Below are 21,475 nucleotides of genomic sequence, written 5' to 3'. Positions count from 1 at the left end.
AATAGTAATGCCAGCTCAGCAGGCAGGGGGGTGAATTCATGATGCCACAATGGAGAGGTCTGATTGGCCCTCGTCCCCGGGTCTGCTCCTTGCACTCGATCCTCGCTTTCATTTATTGCCCGACACCCCTATCTGGCTCAGCTCCGACATCGGTGCCTCCAATCACATGCATCTAGTGGGTCAACAAACACACTCGTCTTCTACGGCTCCACCTCTGCTCCCTGACAAAAATAGGGGTCGGGATCATATTGACATCTGGCTCGAACCCAGCAGGCTTTTAAAGATTTCCTCAGTCTATAACTCTGTCATAGCCCTTGTATCATATGATTATCTATAAGAAGGGAGGAAGGGATTGATACCCTGATACTGATCACAAGTCTCCTAATGGGAGGGCAGTGGGAGCCGGGTTTGTACAAAACTGGACATGACAGACAAATCATAAAACATTATAGGTTAGAGTTCAGACAACCAAGCGCACACACACACACACACACACACACACACACAAATATAAACATTAATGTTTATACTACATGAGGACACTTAACTCATTGGATTCTTTTTTTAAAACATCATTGAGCAAATGCTTAGTAAAACCAATTTCCCTCTTATTTCAGTCTGGTGTCTGTTCTCTGACAGATTGCACATGTATATGTATGCGTGCATGTGTGTGAGTGTATGTTTATATTTCACACCGACACACGTCTTGCCGCCTTCTCATTTCTGCAAATGCTCAGAGTCCACAAGGATGCAAGGTGCTACTTATTTTACTGTGGGAACTCGTAATAACTTGGTTCTGTAATTGCGAGACCCATCATTAGTAACGGATCAAGTCACTTTGAGTTAACGAGGACTCAAAAATTATGACCGATAATGTCACCTGGAAAAACATCATCCCATTTCCCAGGGAATATCCATTCAATTTCCCTGGTATATTTCATTTACCCAGAACATTGCATCGGGTTTCACAATTGCTGGGGGAAAAGATTGGGGTCAAAATATTGCAAAAGGGCACAAATGACGTGAAGATGTGATCAGACCGTGGAAATACAACCCAATGCACAATTGACAGTATAAACAGGGATGATTAAGATGATATGATATGATATAATATGATATGATATAATATTTCTGCATAACCCAGAAGGTGAACGTACCTTTGACAGTTTCCAAGTGAGGAATTCATCAGATCCCGGTGAAGGAAGGCATCATCCGAGCAGAGGTAAAACTTGTCCGGTGTCCGCGTCCTGCACGGCCGCTGAGTCGCCCGGTGCCATGGCGCGCCCGCCCGGCGACTGTGGACGTGGAAAAGCGCGCAGACGAGTCTGCGTGCACCCACTTATTTCATTTTCGCGAAGCTCCTCTTTGCTCTGCACATTAACGATCAGCAACTCCCGCTCAGTTTTTTTTTCCTTTTTTTTTCCCCTCCGTGCACTTGCGCGCACAGGGCGAACACGTCAAGTTATCCTTCCTTTGCGCGCAGATGATGCGCCGGGAGATGGCAAGGTGACCAACGATCAGACAGAAAAAAGCGGATAAATCAATCGGGTCATCTCCCGTGATTAAACGGCATAGTGGATTAAGATGTTGCAGTTCTTCCTCGGGATGACCCTGGACCAGTCTGGGTCGCACTCGCCAGAAGTGGCATTTGAATAAAAATAGTTGGCCTCATTATACACCTAGGGTGTAGAACCCGAAGCCTACTGACCGTGAATTGGGTCAGTGTGGGTCTGTGATGATGAAGAAGAAAAATAGTGTGGTCTGACAAATTACCTGGCACCCTCTGGTCCCCGTGCACCAACAGAAAATGCAACAAATAAAACCTCGGTAGAGATAATAAGTACCTGCAGCTTGTGTCTTCCTATCTCCAATTCCCAGCCAATGTGCTTTGTTTTCTTATCCACTACATGGCATTTTAAGATAAGACTAGAAAACCCTGCAGGAGCTCCCACAATGCACACCAAATGAGATCTGGACCGATGTGAAGTATTTCCAAGGCGGTCGGCATTTTTTTTCCCTCTAAAAATTACTTCAACCGAGGCGAGGAGTCGCATCTATTCGCTGGGAGCTGTAAAAAAAGGGAAATTGACATCTCGGTTGCAGGTATTACTTCAGCAAGGTATAAATTTTACAATTGAAACTGAAACAACGTTTCTGTTTCAAGAATTCTACTTAAGTTATCTACTTACAGTAAGCTTAGTCATGCCATTCGACCAGAAATTCTCAATTAAAGTTTGTTCTTAAGCAATTGGGCTGTCATATGCAGCGGATGGAGCTGACCAGCAACCCAGACTGGCCATTTTATTCCGTGTTAGTTTGCATTGAAACTAAGGAAAGTGTCCTTGTTGGTCAAGGGAAATGTAACCCCTCCTTTGTCTTGAGAACCTCACGCTGGCAAATGTGCTGTGCAGCGGCTCGAAGCACAGAGAGAATCCTAATATAATCTGCCATTGGTCAGTCAGAAAGCTGAAACTCTTTCTGTGTGTATGTGTGTGTGTATGTGCAGTGCACAAGGATGCACACTTCCTGTGGACTGTAAAGACCACTGAGTCTCACATACAAACACAAACATGGACACACACCTGCTGACCCTTTGACCATTTTTGCTAATCGCTCCAATGGGGGGGTCAGGATTTGCAAAGGTGGGGCCTTCATTGAGATGTTTATCTTGCTTCATATCCTGGTGCGGACCAGACCCCTGTCAGCGTCCCACAGATTGTTAGCCACAGGATCCCTCTGGAGTAATAGTATGACTGCTGGGTCTGAGACCAACACTATCATGATCTCGAGCACAGTTGTGAGTAGATGGAAATGGACATTTTCAAACATGGTTGAGATTTTGCTGCCATCTAAAGGCTGGTGAATTTAACTGCTTGGATCCTTTTCAATGACGCCCTACAGATAAGGAGATAGAGGGGTTTTAAACAATAACCAATGTTCAAACTGCCTTTAGCATCAAACCCAACAATCACATCACCTTAAAAAGTGAACCTTAAATATCCAACTGTAAAGTACACCATCACAGCACACAACACTGCATACACTAACTGCTTAAAGAAGGACTTTCAAACCTAGAGTCACTCATCATGTGTCAGTCCTCATTTTTACAGGATAAACAATTCATTATTACTTCATCACCAATTGTGCACACTATTGGGCTCCAACTCAAACTTCAGTCCATGTACAGTAAAAATAAGTAGTCGAGACTTGAAGATAAGCCGCCAACCCCAACACTATATATATGCAACACTACGTATGTATGTACGTACGCATGTTTGCATGTTTAAATACTCATCTGCAGGATATATGTATCTTCTCCAAAACAATGATCATGCTGCACCTCTTACTTTTTACATTCAGCTATCAATGATACTGTGGTTTAATAACCATTGTCTTTCATTGACTTTGTATCTTTACTCAATGCAAAGGCAGTGAAGGTGAATCTAATCCAATCGAGAAAGTGACTGGATGATCAGTTACAATCTCCAAAAAATACCCATTAAGGCGACACCTCTATGTGTGAAAACTGATCCAAATCTTCTCCATATTGACATGATTTATGGCGGGGCTATTATTTTAAACCTCATGTTTATTCAAGGTAGATGAAAAAAATTAAATGCGACTGGAGGGGACTTGAAAAATCTCCAGAAAAGCACATTAAATTTATCAGAGGAACACCACATGTTAGATGTTTTGGAGAGAAGGTCAGAGAAGCCAGACGGTCATATAAAGAAGAGGATAGTGAATATGTTGGTAGATGGATGCTGGAATTGAAGCTGCCAGGCAGGAGGTCTCAAGGAAGACCAAAGAGAAGATTTATGGATGTAGTGAGAGAGGATATACAGAGAATATGCTTAGATGGAGAAGGCTGGGATTAGCTTTGCTGTGGTGACCCCTGAAGGGAAAAGCTGAAAGGAGAAGAAGAAGAAGTAGAAGCTTTATTTATGAGTATATTTGCACTCACTGGTCCAGCAACCATGTCTTGAGACCCATTTAAGATGCTCACAAAGAAGTTAAAGACCATCTACAGTAATGTTGGTCTGGTAACTAAGGGTCTGACAGGGTCAAAACAATGAAATAGAGTACTTTTTGATGGTATTTTCATCAAAAAGATAGATGTGCAGGATCAATTGCCCTCTTTCTCCACTCACTCGGCATACCCTCCTTTATAATGTCTGGAAAAGGAGCACAACAGAGGAGCTTTGACTTCTTTGTTATCGAACTGAAAAGCCATGCAGAGTGCAAAGGCAGCAACATCGGGTCCTGGAGCAAGCTGTTACTTAGATGAATATTTAAAAAGAAAAAGATCAACGTGCTATTTGCTGCTCCTTGACCGCTCACTTGCACTGTTTGTCTGTGTCTATGGTAACCCAATTCATGGTTTCTTTAAATGTATTTCTATATGACCTATGATTGGTGTCCTGACATCAATAGGCATGGCAATCTCATTTTTTGAAAATTTAGTTTTTGACCTTATGCCTAACCATTCATTCACATGTGCATTCGTTCATTCTGTATCTATAATACAGAAATTGGGGGTTGAGCCTATCCCAGCAGTTATTGGGTGAGAGGTGGGGTTGACCATGGACTAGTTGCCAGTCAATATACTGTGTATTTTTGGATACCGAACCAAAGACCTTCCTGAGTGGGGCTGACCACTGTGCCTTACGTATGTTCATGTTAGATTGCTATTACCTGAAAACATGACAAAAATGTGCAGGAAGGCAAAAGATTATTATAGCTACATTAATAAAAGACAAGAAAATTAGACAAAAAAAACTCCTTGAAATAAACCATTTGGTGAATTAAAAAGATAAAATATATTGAAAACCATAATATATAATATATATTATAATATATAAAGAAAACCGTATGGATAATAGCTGTGATGTTTAATGATAGAGTTTGAGGGCCAGATTATTCACCATGCGTCACCTGTCTATTTTGTTTAAATGTTTTTATAAGCGTACTGAGGCTATAAGTGAGCAAAATCAGGGCTCATTGTTCCTGAGCATGAAAAAGACTTCAAAATCTGGTGACAGCCAGCGGAATATTTGTGTGATGTGAGCGTAAACAGCTGCCCCTGTCGGTATTTACCCTCTGAATCCCACTGGATGAGCAATGGCGAGAGCAACGGCGCTCCTGTTGCCAATCCTGCGGTAAAAAAACAGGTTTGTTGTTGTATTTCCCATGAGCGGTCACTTCAAATTTCTGCTGGAAGATCTCAGGGGGCAGCTTCAGAGCCTCCTCCAGACAGCCCACTATACCATAATAAATTAAGTAAGAATTCAAGGAAAATCACTTCATATTGTATGTCTTGCAGAAGTGAAAATACTTACATGGGATGTTGACAGCTTCTGGGATGTGTCCCCCGTGGAATTCTTCAGGAGTTCTCATATCAAATAGCTGGATGTCACTCCTCGACAGTTTGTCCTTCAGCTGGACATGGTTGACCACTGCTGCTGGGGAAGACACAAAACATCACAAATCAGCGTTAGATTGAAGCCTGAGCAATAACTACCTCCAAAATAATAATTAAATAAATTGAGATGATAATGCTAGCCATATTGGCTGGATGTACTGGCAAAGGACTCGGCATGTCACTGGTATTGTTGGCCCTCGGTGCTAAATCTGCTGACACAAAGAAATTCTCTGGCAGGAGCCAATTTCATTTTATTTATTCATGAATCCCACCTTGCATTATTGTGTTAGTGTCAAACCACTGTACGTTTAGATGGACAGATGCTACTCTGTCTAACAAAGATACTGTTTACAAGTGTATTACATTGATGATATTAGCCAGCTGGCTTTGCGGCAGAGTCCTGACAGACAATAATGATCTCTGTTGTTAGTGTCACGGACCCTCAATTATAGTGTGCCAGCAGGATACCCTTGATCTTAATTTGGACGTTGATTAAAGGTGCTTATACCAACACAAATAGCTTTTCATTATTTGGAATCAAAATCAGTGCACTGTAGATGCAATTCTACATTCTATATATGATGTTTATATTTGACGGTCAAAACTCTATGCACTGCCATATAAATGTATGTTTTATGTTGTCCTTGCTGCCTCTGGCCTTATAAATGAGAACTGGCCATCAGTTGATTTTCCTGGTTAAGTAAAGGGTATTATCATTCATTCATTCATTCTCTATACCACTTCTCCGGCAGGGTCGTAGGGGGGCTGGAGCCTTTTCCCTGTCATTTGACAAGAAAAATGGTTAACACGGTTAAACATGGTGAGCTTGAGACATATAACCATTTCACTCATGCATTCATATGTCTACAATTACATGCCCATAATTAGTATTATTGCTATTGCTATTGCTACTTCATGGTGAGGTGACTCACCAAAATGACATTCATGCTCTTTTCTAATATCAGGAAACAGTTGGGCTTTGACATTTTCTGAAATCTCGCTGGAACTCAACAACCCTAAAAAACAGAGGCTCTGTGCTGGGAAGCCAGGAGGGAAAACTTCAACTGACCACACACTATTCAGGGTCAGCTGAAGAAACTTGCGACTTTAAGTCAGCAAAGATATTTTAACTCTAGTGTAAAAGTCAATCTTATAATCGACTCTCTCCTCCAACATCTCATCCAGGTACAATGTCCATGCCAAAAAACGTATGACAAAGACCCTCGGCATTATACATCTGATCTGTTACTTCCTCACACTGAAAACGTTTAGCAAACATGTATCGCTCACATTTATGTGTGTTCATACTTTCGTGAATTGTGTTTTTGAGTTTGTGCCACCATTCAGGGCACCCGGCAAGTGTTTTGGTTATGGTTCCCTGGTAAAAGTCACCTTCCAAAATCTACAAAGTTGTCTAATTATTTCATAGTTTTACACCTTGCTTAATTTCTGCCTGTAGGTCATACAGAGATGGAGCCTTGGCGGAGCACGTGGTTACCTTGGTCATGTTCTATGGCAGATGTTCACATATCTGTGCTGGCATTCAAAAGTAAAGCCTACAAATTTGTTTTTGTATGAGCAGATCTATCCAGCAACCTTATACTCGGGGGATACTGTTAGAGAAAAGAGCCGTAAAGATTAAAGATCGTTAAAGATCCATATTTTTTCAGCTTGTGGTGAAATGTATTGTTTCTCAAGACACTGTGCAGACAAATCAATAACTGGGCAGTGCTTTCAGTCTAAAGTCACAGATGCTAAATCAATCTGAATCACACCATACTTTACATTGTTCATGCTGTAGGCATGAGTCCACGTACAGTCAACATGGGACGTAAAGACAGTGTCCATGAAGGGACCCCTTTTAAGTCTGCATCTGTCATACTGGCATCCTACCTGAATATTTCAACCTTTTCTGTTAAAGCCCATCTTAAGATGTGGAGATCGCATGGGAGGATTGTTGCAACACCATGACAACTTGCCAGAATCTTTGTGACACCACATGGAACAGCATACTGACAGCTCGGGCGCAGCAGTGCAATCCAGTGCAGCAGGGGAGCATGGTGGGGGTGTAGAGGAGGAGGAAGAGGCCAAAGTGCACCTTCTATTAGATCCACATCACCCTCACTTCTCTACTACCAGGGAGTGGAGGTGACAGTCACTCACCACTGATCATTTAAACTGGGCCGTCATAAATATTCATCCGGACTTGAGGCGGGCAGTTCATGTTTGTTTGGTTTATCTGAATCATGGTCTTCTCAGAGCACACATGTAAAGTGAAGTTGATACACCTAATTTGTACTTAAAGAACCGTAACAGGGGGGAGGCCTATACATACATATGATGAAATATAAATTTGAATCACTTCTTAACAAAAAGTAATGTCAGTTTGACAGGTTGCTACTAAACTTTGAAAAAAAATCCCCTTGATGGAGAGCTGAACATTGGCAGACAAAGAATGTTGAATCAAAGTATTTTTACGGGGTAGCCAACAGTTGCTCAAAGACAACCACATTCACTGTCCCAGGGAGGCGACCACCTCAACTGTGTTGGAAGTGGCATGATAGTCAGGTGGTCAGCTCTATCAACTCCAAATAGCTAATAGGTTGGGAAGGGTAGTATTTGTATCATATAAATACTTTCAATTGCTTCCTCTTCAGTCATCATGGGTGCCAATACAAATTAAAATTGGGATCTCTACAGATAGATAGGTCAGAGAAAATGCCTCCGAGATGACACATACTGTTGATGATACTATGCTGCATTTTGCTTACAGACAGTGTTTGTGACCTTGTCAAGCTCTTTTCCTTTGCTGTGGAATCAGCCCAGTTTGGGATATGCAACTGCCACCCGGTTGGTTGTGCTTCGCCCGGGGGGGGGGGGGGGGGGGGGGGGTCATCCTGCAAACCTTGACTTGGTAGATTGTACAGCAAATCAATTTCATGGCCAGATTCTTTCTCCTTTAAATCATTCTTTCTCTCCTTAATACATTTTCAGGCTCACTGCAGGTGTTACTTTTGTGCTTTTCACCCTGTTTGCAATTGTTTAAGCATGTCTCTAAAATCTAACATGATTTCTACTTTATTTTATTTATTCATTTAATATTCTGGTTTTCAGTATGACTTGTAAAGCATCTTTGAATGGTCCGAAAAAAAGGCATATAAATCCAATGTATTATTATTTATTTTATTTCACTTAACCTTGCTATTTCTAGTAGGTGGATCACACAACTGAAAGGTGAGTTTATTTTCCTCAGCAAATTTCCCTTTTCAGCTTTAGTTTTTAGTTTTCAACTAATCATAACAAACTACCCAGGAAATTATCTAGTTTTGAACTGCACCATGAGCAAAACAGTCAGAAGCTGGAGAGGATTTCACAGAGTTCTAGAGAGAACGTTGAAGTTTGTGTTTGAGATGACCCAAGCAGGAGATGAGTGTACTTGGAACTGAGGTGACACTCCTGGAATGGTGGAGAGATGCCTGGAAGACATATGGCAGACCCCAAATCAGAGGGGATGAGAATCAGAATAAGCATGAAAAATACACAAAAGCAGATGAATATGGACGAGAGTAGAAAGCACTGGGCCGATCAGATATTTCTTTCAACCTTGAATACTATGACTGGTAGTGGTATCTTCTAAAGCTTGGTGAGATAACTCCACCTTGCCTTCCCCTAGTGGGAACTAGGAACTAGGAAACTACCCATAACGTCCTATAGTTATAATATGTAGTTCTCAAAAGCATGCAGTCATTAGCGCTGCTATTTCATGAATACAAAAATCACTGTGTTTCTATTTTTATTATCTGCCGTGTACTGCAAAATGAAAAGTGTGGCTCCAATCAGGCTCAGTTGAGTTAGGGTTTAAAGAGAGAAATCTCATCTTTTTAATGACAACAAACATGGACAGAGCACTTACACTTTGCCTACTTTATTTGCTATATTTTCATTATGTATATTGAATATTATAATGATTGCCAAACAGAGGATATCCATTTAAAGTATTTTTGAGTTGCAATAACCCAATCATTCTGATAATTGCTTGCCACTACAATAAATCATTAAATACCTGAATCTGCATTTCAGGAATAACTGCTATATGTTGATCTGACGTCAATGTCAGCTACAAAGCAATCAACCAATTAAATTTAAATCACTCATCATAGTATCCAAGGAAAGTAAGCTGAAAAAAGTCAAATGAAAAAATGAGTACAAAATGAAATATCAGTTTGAACATATACATAACAAATCTTCACTGATTTATAAAATAAGTTCATATTTATCTATCTCTGTTCTAACAAAATGAATATGTCATGAATATTTACAGATGTTTGTACTGTATAAATATTTCATCAGAAGTTTGTGCGTGGTTATTTATTGCAAAAGATCCCTCTGTTTGACTTACCGAGGAAGTGTCTTTCTATCCTTCCGTACAATGCTGTCAGGATGCAGCAGGTCTCTTTTTCAGCTCCAGTCTGGTTTCAACCCTAAGCAACACACCTGACACTTTTAAAGAAGGGTGTCAAATACGTCCAAATACGCAACTGAGTTGAAAACAGGATGTCATTTACTTGAAATGTGATGATTCATTTTTCTCGAATGTTATTATAAGTAAAAAAAAAAGAAAAAAAAGTATACAAGTATCTACATATAAAATATCAAATAATATAAATAAACTTCATTTTACCCATTGGTCGATTTTTCAACATTAAGAAATGGTTTGTTATGTAAAAGGAAAATATTTGTATGGCCCATCCCTAACTCCTGCTGGAACAACAAAAAAAAAACCAGTGTTTCAACTTCCGGGACTGACTTGGAACCCTCACACCCTCGCCTAATCTACGTTACTTTGCGTGTGTGTTTGGAAGAAGGCAACATTTTAAAAAATACTTCATATCAACCCCGCTTTAATTTTTGACATTCAGCATACATATACAGGACTTTACATTAAATATTTAATTTTCCTCAACAAATAGCGTAATCCGAAATCTGCATTATGATTTTTCGTAGGTGAGCCGCACCCCTACGCTGATGGTACGGACCAATTTGGAGCGTCACATGTTTACACGTCCCCACTCGGGGAAGTATACCAACTCGCATCACTCGCCGTCAGAAAGTCGGATTGAACGATCTTCTCCCTTTCACCCTTTGTTTTCACATCTTCAAGTTGCCAAGATGATGTGTGGTGGGACTACCCAAGAGAAAGAGCCCAACGAGCAAATCCAAACTATATGTGACAACGTGAGTAGAGAATATTTTCATGCAGACTAGTGATGTTTGAGTCTATTATCTTATCTTCCTTGTCATCCGATGCAAACCAGATGAAGCAACATGTTGAGAAGAAGTCAGGAAAGCAATACGACATTTTCATCGCCAAGCGTTATAAGACTCAGGTGGTGGCCGGGACCAACTACTTCATCAAGGTATTTATTTTCTGGGGTTGGCATAGATGGGGACCCAGTCGATGACTGAAACTGGCTTTTGCCCACAATCCCACAATGCAAGCACCACAATTTTAGTCAATTTTGCACCTGAAGCCAGTACCAACTCCAGATAGCGACCTTTGGCTGATTGCTAGTCAGTGACAATTTCTTGTCATTTTTGAGAAATGCAATGTCAGAGGTTTGTTCAAACATCCTGCAGTTTACCATGAAATGTGTCTGTGACATTTTTACAAGATGGTAGAGATAAAAACATTTGCAAAAGATCTCCTTAAAACATGGCTTTTTTTTAATCTTTTGCAGGTACACGTAGGAGGAGATGATCATATTCACATCCGTGTTTATGAACCATTGAGATGTAGTAATGAACCCATGACCTTGACTGACTATCGGCCTTCCAAGGGTGCGTGTGATCCTATCGAATACTTCTAAAGAGATCACAGGGCAAGCAATCCACAGGCTACAGTTGAAGTCTATTTTATTATAAAAGAAAGAAATAAACTTCTGCTGAACCCTGTAACACCATCATGTTTTACATAGCTCATCAAGATTTTTTTACATGATGAATCCTTCAATAAAGCAAAACTCTTGAAGGTCTGGAAAGGCATGTTTTTTTTCAGTGCTGTTTGTCTTAGGCTCAGAGAAAGAACAATTCAACAGTTGAACAATAACATTTTTGTATCCTGATTGATGAGCTTGTGCACATATTGATCAAGGGGTTTGTAACTAACTTTCAATAGCTCAACTTCACACCCAGGGAGTGGCAGGGTGGGGTTGTCAGCACATGTAATGTGGAACAAGCACATAAAGTGAAGTGGAACACTGGCTCACTGTTACAATGACTAAGACTCTTCAACCAAGAAATGCATGCATGGGTGGAAAATCCATCAAATTTGCTGACACTCAGTGATGTGCGGTGATGTCCATGACTGGTGAGGCAGTGATTCCTTTTTAGTCAGATTCAAGATTGTAAGAACTCAAAATAGAATCTCATTCCCTATTCAATTGGCAGCATCCATATTGACCACTGGTAATGTTTCGTGTCTCATTAGCATTCCTCTTTCACTCACACACCAACGCATACATAGCAACATATTTGGCCCCAGAAATAGCATTTCTTTTAAATTGACAAAATACATTAATTTGAGAAAATTTTCGATGCAGCCTCCATGGGTTTGAAAAATTTTAACCAAAAAAAAAGATAGTGTGTTGAACAACACTATTGCAATTTTGCTGGTCAGTGAAATGTTTTTGTTTTACATCCATAAATCTTCTCTTTGGTCGTCCTCTAGGCCTCCTGCCTTGCAGATCCAACCTCGGCATCCTTTTACCACTTTATTCACTATCCCTCCTCTGTACATGACCAAACCATCTCAGTCTGGTCTCTCTGACCTCTCCAAAACATTTAATGTGCTCATGGAGTCATTCCCGATCTTGTATATCCTTGTCACTCTCAAAGAGAACTTTAACATCTTCATCTCTGCTATTTCCAGCTCTGCTTCCTGTCTTCCTTAATGCAACTGTCTCTGAAGCACACAGCATCAGTCACTGGCCTCACCACTGTCTTTTGCACCTTTCCTTTCATTCTGGCCGATACACAGGCTGAACTCTGACTGTTGTAATTCAATTTTTCTGGGGAGGGGTTGTTGAGTAACAAATACTAGTCAAAACGCAATGCTCAGTTACATCTCTTTACAGCTTATCAAACCTTATCAAACGCTCAATGGCACAATTCAGAGATATAAATATGCATAAAAGTACACTTCCATATGTGACACAGTCACATAGTCCTGTGCCACATGTGACCTTGTATCATAAATCCAGTATGTAACCTGTGATCACTGTTTTTTTTTTAGCTTTTGGTCATGGGTGTTATAACACACATGGCTCATGTGTTTGTTGTTTAGCATGACTATGTGTCAGAAAAATGTTGGGCAATATTCTGAAGAATCAAGTTCAAATGTGGTGGGTGTTTTGCTTTTTTTTTAAAAAAAGCGGATATTTGACTCCAAACCATACATATAAAAGTAATGCTTGTCACATCTATGACTGGATTTGAAATTAACTGAACCATTGTGTATCACAATTCTTAAAATAAGTTTGGTTACATGATATTAAATAATAATAGACCCTGGCTTTGAGGCATGTGACTCCTATTTTAGTTTTTTTGACAATGGAAAAAACATGCAGTTGCACATCAGTGATTCTCACTGAATCGTGTTTTCTGCACGGATCTCTCTCCCGTGAATGCGATGACAGTAGTTTGCTTTTGGCGTCAACTGGGAGAACAAAAGGTAGTTTCAACACTGACCTAATTTAAATATAAAATTCTGATCACTGCTTGCCACTACAATAAACTGTTAAATTCCTGAGTAGGCATATTGGAGGGACAACTGCTATATTTAGCTCTGAATTCAATGTTAGCAACTAAACAAACAACCAATCAAAGTTAAATGACTCATCACAGTTTCCAAGGACAGTAAGTAGAAAAAAAGTCAAATGAAAAAGTTAGTACAAAATGAAATATCAGTCTGAACATATACCTAGCAAATCTTCACTCATTTATGAAATAGGTACATAATTATCCAACTCTAAAAAAATAAATATGTCATAACTATTTAAAATGAGTACAAAATTAAATGAACATATACAGGTACATAGAAAATCTTCACTAGCTTATACGATCACTTGATTTTATCTACTTTTTATTAATTTTGTCATCTTCACCTACAACTCTGCTTGAACAAAATTAATACCTCATAACTATTTACAGACTTTTGTTCTTTATAAATATTTAACTGCGTGGTTAATTATTGCAAACGATGTCTCTGACTCAACGAATCTACAGAGGAGGAAGTGTCTTTTTATCTTTTCAAACATAAAAATCTGCAACAACTCTTCAGTCCAACACTGGTGGTGTTTGGCTTCCTCAAGTGATCAACGGGGAAACTGCACCGCTCTTGGAAAAGAAAGGATTGCTTTTTGCTCTCGGATGTCAATCTTGAAAACACCTCTTGTAAAGATAGGGCTATTTCATATTTTCCTCTGCTGATTTATTTATTTATCCCGCTACTTATTGGAATAAAAGTAAGGTTAGGTGGGGGAGCACTTGTATATTTGGAATTATACATTTGAATATTTTAGGTCTGAAATCACATCTACAACTAAGTTAAACCCCTTGACCATGAGCTAATAAAAATGTAACAATCACACCGCTGCACATAGTTCTAATATCAGATGAATTACATTTCAAACTGACAACATCTAAAAGCCATATGTGTCTTTATTCTCTATTTATGCAGTATGTTGATTCCTAAATAAATAATAATTAATGCCTGGTTTATGGTATGCATGTATTTGCATAGGAATCTACAAAAGACATACTCACCAAAACCAGAGTTCCAACATTTGTTGCATGAAACCGCTGACGTTCAGTGCAATCATAGGCAGTTTTTGATCTCAAAAGTAGCATACATTTACACATCAAGTAATGTAATATTGGAATGCTGCAAGCTGAATCAACTACTTCTTGCATCTGCTATTTTCTTATTTTTCTGAATGTGTATGAAAATCTTTCAATTTTGAAATACACAGCTTCCGTTCAAGGTAACAACAACACAAATCAGCGACAAATCTTTTTGCTTTTTACTATTGAAAAGAGGCTAAAAGCAGCGGAGAGATTGTATAAGCACTTTTGAATTTGTTAAAACTGGTGTGAGAAATATTCCTGACACTACCTGAAGTCTTATGTAACAAATAGAAAGACATTAAATCAAAGACGACAAGCTTCACTTGAAAACATTTCATTGTTTTAAAAAAAAGAAAAAAAATCTTTCGTGTACAACGTTTCTCATCAAAGACGAACATTGTTGATAGCGGTAGTGACAATAATCATAATGGTCCATTACTATTCAGAGGTCAGAGTGGACAGCAACCCCCCTGCGGTGAGGATGCAGTGGGTCGCTTCTTCAGCTCCAGTCCTGATTCAACCCTTGAGTAAAGTAGCTCCTTTTCACACATCAACTCCTCACTTCACCTTTGGGGGCACATAGTGAATTCGGCACCTTTCAATAAAAACCTACAACAGGAATTAAGAACAGGTTATTAAATGGCAGATGTGGAATCGTTGGTTTCAAGTGGAGACTTAACATACCTTCAGACTTCTGTCATTGACAACTTCTTCAACATTTAACTCAGACTGCATAAGCTTTAACTGGAGAAAATGAAGAGAGAATAAGCAATTGTTTTTGACATTGTAAACAGACACTTAAGGATCAGATTCCAGAATATCAAATCTGAAAGCGATATAAGTGCAAATGTCATGAAAGCGTCAAAACTACAAATTTTTGTTTCTTAAAAAAATGCCCATATAATGGACCTTTGCCACTCACAAAAGTGTAATAGAAGATGTCTTTTCCAGTTTTAAAAAGCACAACAACCTCTTCTACTGGAAATTCACTAAGCAATTGCTGCTGCAGTTATATGTGAGTAAACTAGAAATCAATTTGGCAGCTTTTGTGTTTTTATTAGGGGGAGTACATTGCCAAACCCAGGTGTTGATATGCAAGTCATAGGATTGCCAAGCAAGTATAAATGCAGGGATCAGAAATTATTCTATTTTAATATACAGCAGGCATAGTGAATCTGATACTGACAATTTTGTAGACAATTTTGTCATCAACAACCCTGGAGTAAATGCAGCCTGAGAAACAAGAATTACTTTGGTCTGCTCCTTTCTGAGCTGTTTGATGAGTGCCAGGTTGTCACTGTCCTTCACTCTCTCTTCACGCAGTTTACCCACTGCTTCAGATGTTTGAGCTATACACCCCTTGATGGCTTTGTCTCGGCTCAGGTGGGCCTCCATCATCTGTGTGATACGGAGCCAATAGAGAAGATTACATTGAATTCAACTGTATTGTTATTACATATGTACAAGTACAGGGCAACAAGATGCAGTTTAGCATCTAACCAGAAGTGCAGATATAATAAATAAATGAACAGTATGACAGGGTGTATTCTGACAATAATATAGAGGCGATTTACAGATTGGGTTAATACAGATGGATATGTGTATTAAATGTGGTAAACTATAGGCGGAAACGATCAACGTGATTTACAAGAGGAAATATACGCCACATATATGTTATAAGGTCATTACAGTGAAGGAGACAGGAATTGATGAGGAATTGTCTCAAAACTTCCACACACTTATTCAGTCAAGGGGATCACACTCACTGATTCATAGAGCTGTTTGCATGTTTGAGTGGCATCCACTTTGCCTGAGAAGGAGACAGTGGGCACAGTGGTGTTCAGGCTGTGAACAATGCGGTCATCTATCGTTCGCATCACCTTCAGCACCTCCTGAGAAACACACTAGATGATTACTCACAAATAAAAAGACTATTTCAACTCAAGGAATTGAGACACTGGAAGAGCACAGAACCCAGTTCAACTTTTTTGCCATTGCATTCTTAACAGAATAAGTTAAATGTCCATTTTGATGGAGCTGCACCATAGTGATCTCCACTGAACGCCACAGGAGGTCTTTCCTACCTGAGGCTATCAGACTTTTTTTTAATTCCTCTTCCCTCAGCTGCAGGGAATCTTCAAATCTTTGTACTTAAGACCTTCTTAAGACATTCTTATTCTCCCTCCTTCCTACTATTATGTAATATTTTTTGCTATATTTTTTGTAATATTTTTGCTTGAAACTCTGGCACAACAATTTCCTTCGGGATAAATAAAGTTGTTCTCATCTCTCTCTCTCTCATCTCATCTGCAGCTAAGTGTGGAGTCCGAGACAGCATTCAAGTGAAGATATTCTGCTGAGTGCTTGTCTTTGATGAAAAAAAAATATATATATATGAAATCGCACCACTCATATGACCGTTCAAATCTAATAACAATACCTTTTTATTTTTAAAGTTTTTTTTCTGAGTTCTTGGGATAATTAATATAGATTAATAAGCAACTGCTTAAAGTTTATTTATTTTCTTGGTTATTTCCTGCTATTGATTTATAGGCAAGAAACTGTGAATAAACCTTGTTTGTTGTAATTGACGTTCTTTTTTTTTTTTAATATCCAATTAAAACAAATAAAATATACGAAAGATTTCAAATAGAACACACACGGAACAATGTGTTGGGACCGTGAAAATCTGTACCACGACTTGCCAAAAGTATACAACTCATGGTGGGAAAAAAAAAATATATACATAAAAAAATCAAATAAACATGTACACTGACTTTGATACATTTTGCTGCATTGAAAGTGTCATCTCACGTTGTCTTTGGATGGATGTGAACAATTGTTTAAGTTGCTACAGAGGAAAAACTGAAGACTCGTGACACGCCGTTAAGGACTTAGTCCTTCTGATCAATCTCTTCCCCACTTGTTTCAGCCGAAACCCGCTGCACGTAACAGGAGGATCGGTCATTTACGGCATTGCATATGAAGCACAACGATACCTCGACAGCCTCAGCTGCCAGGAAATTAAAGGTCAGAAATTAATTTACCAAAACCCTGGCCAAATTACCTGAAACATTGAGAAGTCCTCACAGTTTAAAGTTCCATCGGGCGCCGCCATGCTGGATCGCACGGACCTCAGCAGCCACCGGAGGACGCAGCTGTTCAAGAGAGTGCCTTTGTTAAAATCTAACTTCTGTTGTATTTTAGAATGACAATTATCAATTTAAACAAATGTGTTTTTAGATATTAAACACAGCTAACAAAATATGTTCTCCCTAGGTCATTTTAAAAATTATGTAATTAGTGATCATTGAATCAAGTCACCCACTGTGCTGTCATCGGCACTATTCAATTTACATCTTCCTTTTTTCAAACTAAAATCCCGTCATAACGCGACCCAAACCCTCCCTTTATCGATAACCACGATTTTTTTTTTTTACACAAACACAGGCGCGATCGCTGTACCTATCTTTTTAATCTGGCACGCTGAGGAGACCCCTGTACTGAGGAGGCGGGGTTCTTAGAGGAGTTCCTGCCAGCGTTATGCTAGTTGACTTTCAACAGCTGGCGGAAACTGAAGTGAAACCTCGCTCTTCTATGATTTCACCGATTGAATACCTTAATTACTGAAAGACAATAAAGCATGAATTTCCTCAGATCGCGCCTCTCGATAGGCAACTTCCTAGGTGCGTATTAACTACTTTAATTTCTACGTTTCTTTCGGTTTCTATGATTTGGTTGCCTTGTTGCGTCACTCGCCAGTATTACCGTAAACGCATGGTCAAAACAACAGCAGTCCTATGTAGAGGGGAAACATTACAAAAAGAGCAGCTTCTAAAAGTTTCCCATTCACTGGCATTTCTTTGTGCTAATTGGGACGACATGTCCCCTTTTTCAAATCTATTTCATCTTAATCGACTACTAAGGCTTAGCTTGAGGGGTGTGTCGAAATTTCATTTGGTTTGTGTGCCTGGACCAAATCAGCTCATAAAACACCTTCTGTAAATAACTTTATTTTGGACCGGGAAACTGTTTCATGACAGTCTTGTTGTATTCTATCATTTTTTTATGGCACGGATATCATCTCATCGTTTTCGGTTATTGTTTTATAAGCGTGTCATTTTCAGCGTCAGACATTTTCTTCCACCACCTCGATGTGAATCAGTATATTGTGTTTAAATCATACGCACGGAGGGATTTCGTCTAAAATCCAGCTGTTCAAAATCAGGAACTGTAAGTTTTTTAAGCCTCAAAAGAAGTCTAGCTGATTTGATAAATCATCACCTCTAACCTTTCATGGAAGTAATGGACATGTGCCACCACAGAATCTCACTTTATACACCAATTAGGACTTCATTGTACCTTTTTTTACACCATCACAGGTCAGAGGGGCAGACACGTCAGTGAGACATGGAGCCACAGAGGGATGAGTAATAAGCCACAAGAAGTTAAAGCAGAGCCTCTTCCGGAACAGGGTAACTGTGACGATAGTGAAACAAGGAAATAATGCAAATTGTCATCGATTACACCATTTTCTATACCTGCTGCAAACCTTTTCAGTAAATTAAACGTTAAGTAGGTGTGTCAGTTGTCAACCAAGACCCAAAGGAAAAAAAGTAATACCGGACATCAGGTTGCAGTGCGAGGGGGGTCTCAAAGATTTCTCTTCTCTATCCTAATCACTGCCCTATTTTTTCCATTCAGCATCTCCCCGCGGTGGTTTCAGAATACCAGGTTACAGACCCTCAAACATGGACAAGAAGGTTTTGGTCTGGTCAGGACGGTTCAAAAATACAGACCAGATTCCAGAGCTTGTGTCGTAAGTACCCCCTTCCTGTTTATATGCTTTGTGGCACATTGCGGATTCACCAGCCCCCTGTTTGATTTAGTTAAGTAACCTTCCAGAAACAGCTGATTTACAGGGTAATTACTGTGCTTCCTAACATCAGGGTGGGGATCACATCTGATCTTGACTTTGATAAAGGCCCACACGGACACTGAAACAAACTGCAGACCTCCTTAGCCAGGAACAACAATCACCAGATACCAACAATCAGTTATCTCTAATTTGATGCAGTGATGCGGAATACTTGACTAATGAAAGATGTAACTGTATAATTGCAATATGAAATAATAGTTTTAATTTAGCTCATACGTATGTCTTGTTTTTACAGTGCCTGCAGTTATCTAAGTTCTGTGTATGTTGGTGTTTTGTACATGCTTCAGGTTTGAAATGATTGATGCTGCCAGAAACAGAATCAGAGTGAAAGCCTGTTATGTAATGATGGCTGCCACAATAGGGGCCTGTCTGTTGATGGTCATCCTGGGCAAACGGGTAGGTGACAATAGATCAGTCTATTCCATTACCTCCATTGTCTTCTTTGGTGGGGCTTGGGAAGTCATTGATTTGTTTACCTAGAGCAGTTTGTGTCCCCCACAGATTGTTGTTCCAACTGAAAAGAAATGTTATTTACTGTTGCATTTAAGGTTGAACCAAAACATGATTTTGCATTTTTGTTGCAGGCTGTTAGCAGGAACGAGTCCCTAACAAGTCAAAACATGGAGAAGAAAGCTAAATGGAGAGAGGAACTACAAAAAGAAAGGGAAGCCGCTCTTTCCCTGTCTGGCAAGGCAACCTAGGACTGTTGCTTCAAATGCAATCATGAAATTCCCCAAAACATCTGACTCATTATGTCCTTTTTTTTCCCCTTAACGTCAGAGATTTCTTCTCAGCCTAGAATGTAGAACAAACAAAGATTTTGGAACAGTTCACATCATCATGTCGGTAACCAGCAGTTTCATATTAACAATTGAACAACAGGTTCTGTAAATACTGAAACCCAAAGCAGTGTTTTATCCTTTTTATAAATTAAGGTTATAAAGTAGCTATGTTTTTCAAGGAGTTACACTATTGTCACAGCAGTATCTGTTGGTTGCAAAAACTATCACCAAAACCCACATCATAGTCGAACCAAATGTAGGTCTCAATTTCAGACATCAAAACTATGGCTTCCAGTAAAGTTTTGATTTCCAATAGGAAATAATTACTGTACTTTGAGTTCGAGTCGTCCACCATAACTGTCTTGTAGATCCTCCCCGGAGAATTTGTAGCGAAAGTAGACTTCACTCAAGGATTTTTACTGTTTGTTTGTTAAAAAATCACAATGGTCAATTGTCCTTGTTTTCTTGTAATTAGACATCTTTGAGCAACCAGACATCTTTGTTTGTATATAGCGTTTCTATAAATAATGGGTAATTGTTTCAATTAACTGATGGTAGTTCTCTGACCTAAATAAAACCGTTTGTGTCTGCTATAACGCTCAACCTCTCCTGTAATCCTATTGTGATGAACTATGTACAGTTAATACAGTTAAAAAAACAAATTAAAAAATAAACAGGACAATTAGTGGAATCTAAAAAAGGCATTTTTTTTTATCTGGACATGCGTCTCCATATTTGGCCCATTGGAGACTAAAGTCTCAAAAAACTGAATTGGTCCTCATATTTTCTATATAGGGGTGTTTGTATGTAAGAAATTGAAATGCACTTGAGGTTTGCTGTCAACTTCAGTCTGTATTGTTTATTGTCCGAGCTGGCCACTATGAACATGGTGTGATGCCATCATAGCCGAAGTGGACAAAAAATTAGTCACAGCAGGTACACAAAGCCCCCCTCCCCCCATTATGTTTGTCCGATTTTAGAGGGCCAACTAAGATTATTTTGGGGAATAAAAGGGATGGAACGAACACATTACTTCATTTACTAAAATAAAGTTGCATTCAAAACAAAGTTAGTCTAGACTCCATATACATACATTTTAAAATGTATTATACTTTTAGTGGATGTTTAGTCATGGTTTCTCTTCAAAGCATGGGTAAGTGGGAATTCATTTGTAAAAATGATAGACATTAGTTGTACCAAAATAATTGAATTCAATCAGCACCATTGGTAGACAAAAGTTTGACTTGTCTTTTAGCAACATGCTGAATTGAAAATTACTTGCTTCTTGGTCTGAAAAATAAAGGCCTCTCTATACTCCACGAGAAGCAAGAACTTTGAATGTAGAGGCCTCTGATGTACTGGATTTTTGTACGGTCAGTGACACTGACTTGAAAATTTTAATAAGCATGTGTTTACAAAAAAAATTAT

The 21,475-nt window shown here is 39.2% G+C and overlaps 4 protein-coding genes across 6 annotated transcripts in view; 2 read left to right on the top strand and 2 right to left on the bottom strand.

The window, feature by feature from the left end:
- Nucleotides 1-10,245, bottom strand: part of drd3 (dopamine receptor D3) — a 32,379-nt gene extending 22,134 nt beyond the window's left edge. Inside the window, exons 1-5 of one of the 2 annotated variants that reach the window (XM_086151167.1) lie at nucleotides 9,822-10,245; nucleotides 7,316-8,898; nucleotides 5,340-5,459; nucleotides 1,845-2,068; nucleotides 1,158-1,325 (exon numbers count right to left, since the gene is read on the bottom strand). The gene's annotated coding sequence lies outside the window, so the exon portion shown is untranslated. Of the gene's footprint in view, nucleotides 1-1,157; nucleotides 1,326-1,844; nucleotides 2,069-5,097; nucleotides 5,171-5,339; nucleotides 5,460-7,315; nucleotides 8,899-9,821 lie in introns of those variants that run through there. The other variant, XM_086151168.1, reaches the window with a different exon arrangement.
- A 250-nt stretch (nucleotides 10,246-10,495) lies between these two features.
- LOC147231946 (cystatin-B-like) lies at nucleotides 10,496-11,461 on the top strand. The gene is made up of 3 exons (XM_086151166.1): nucleotides 10,496-10,657; nucleotides 10,738-10,839; nucleotides 11,161-11,461. The coding sequence occupies exons 1-3, from the start codon at nucleotides 10,592-10,594 to the stop codon at nucleotides 11,287-11,289; spliced, it is 297 nt and encodes a 98-aa protein (XP_086007292.1). The 5' UTR covers nucleotides 10,496-10,591; the 3' UTR covers nucleotides 11,290-11,461.
- A 1,198-nt stretch (nucleotides 11,462-12,659) lies between these two features.
- Nucleotides 12,660-17,484, bottom strand: mix23 (mitochondrial matrix import factor 23). 2 transcript variants are annotated; one of them, XM_086151163.1, is made up of 5 exons: nucleotides 17,394-17,484; nucleotides 16,093-16,218; nucleotides 15,578-15,724; nucleotides 15,011-15,070; nucleotides 12,660-14,935 (listed from the first exon to the last, which is right to left on the bottom strand). In XM_086151163.1, the coding sequence occupies exons 1-5, from the start codon at nucleotides 17,442-17,444 to the stop codon at nucleotides 14,885-14,887; spliced, it is 435 nt and encodes a 144-aa protein (XP_086007289.1). In that variant the 5' UTR covers nucleotides 17,445-17,484; the 3' UTR covers nucleotides 12,660-14,884. The 2 variants fall into 2 exon arrangements, with proteins under 2 accessions (XP_086007289.1, XP_086007290.1); XM_086151164.1 differs by lacking the exon at nucleotides 17,394-17,484 and adding an exon at nucleotides 16,411-16,707.
- Nucleotides 17,485-17,855: 371 nt separating this feature from the next.
- fam162a (family with sequence similarity 162 member A) lies at nucleotides 17,856-20,747 on the top strand. Its single transcript, XM_086151162.1, has 5 exons — nucleotides 17,856-18,012; nucleotides 18,709-18,801; nucleotides 19,031-19,145; nucleotides 19,553-19,661; nucleotides 19,850-20,747. Exons 1-5 carry the CDS (start codon nucleotides 17,970-17,972, stop codon nucleotides 19,964-19,966), a joined length of 477 nt encoding a protein of 158 aa, XP_086007288.1. The 5' UTR covers nucleotides 17,856-17,969; the 3' UTR covers nucleotides 19,967-20,747.
- The last annotated feature ends 728 nt before the right edge of the window (nucleotides 20,748-21,475 follow it).

Source organism: Fistularia commersonii, chromosome 8 (genome assembly GCF_037954325.1).
Source record: "Fistularia commersonii isolate RoL2024-O1a breed Wild chromosome 8, RoL_Fcom_v1.0, whole genome shotgun sequence".
NCBI lineage: Eukaryota > Metazoa > Chordata > Actinopteri > Syngnathiformes > Fistulariidae > Fistularia > Fistularia commersonii.
The sequence above is the reverse complement of the archived record's forward strand: the minus strand, read 5'-3'. Positions and strand labels throughout refer to the sequence as shown.

What these genes read in the sequence shown, in the direction of transcription:
- mix23 (XM_086151163.1), bottom strand. Translation starts at nt 17,444, where the DNA reads ATGGCGGCGCCCGATGGAACTTTAAACTGTGAGGACTTCTCAATGTTT. An exon ending in GCAAACAGCTCTATGAATCA is followed by an intron (nt 15,725 to 16,092) that starts GTGAGTGTGATC and finishes CGTATCACACAG; the next exon opens with ATGATGGAGGCCCACCTGAG. An exon ending in TCAGAAAGGAGCAGACCAAA is followed by an intron (nt 15,071 to 15,577) that starts GTAATTCTTGTT and finishes CATTTTCTCCAG; the next exon opens with TTAAAGCTTATGCAGTCTGA.
- fam162a (XM_086151162.1), top strand. Translation starts at nt 17,970, where the DNA reads ATGAATTTCCTCAGATCGCGCCTCTCGATAGGCAACTTCCTAG. An exon ending in CTCGATAGGCAACTTCCTAG is followed by an intron (nt 18,013 to 18,708) that starts GTGCGTATTAAC and finishes ACACCATCACAG; the next exon opens with GTCAGAGGGGCAGACACGTC. An exon ending in CAGATTCCAGAGCTTGTGTC is followed by an intron (nt 19,146 to 19,552) that starts GTAAGTACCCCC and finishes TACATGCTTCAG; the next exon opens with GTTTGAAATGATTGATGCTG.
- LOC147231946 (XM_086151166.1), top strand. Translation starts at nt 10,592, where the DNA reads ATGATGTGTGGTGGGACTACCCAAGAGAAAGAGCCCAACGAGCAAATC. An exon ending in TCCAAACTATATGTGACAAC is followed by an intron (nt 10,658 to 10,737) that starts GTGAGTAGAGAA and finishes GATGCAAACCAG; the next exon opens with ATGAAGCAACATGTTGAGAA. An exon ending in GGACCAACTACTTCATCAAG is followed by an intron (nt 10,840 to 11,160) that starts GTATTTATTTTC and finishes AATCTTTTGCAG; the next exon opens with GTACACGTAGGAGGAGATGA.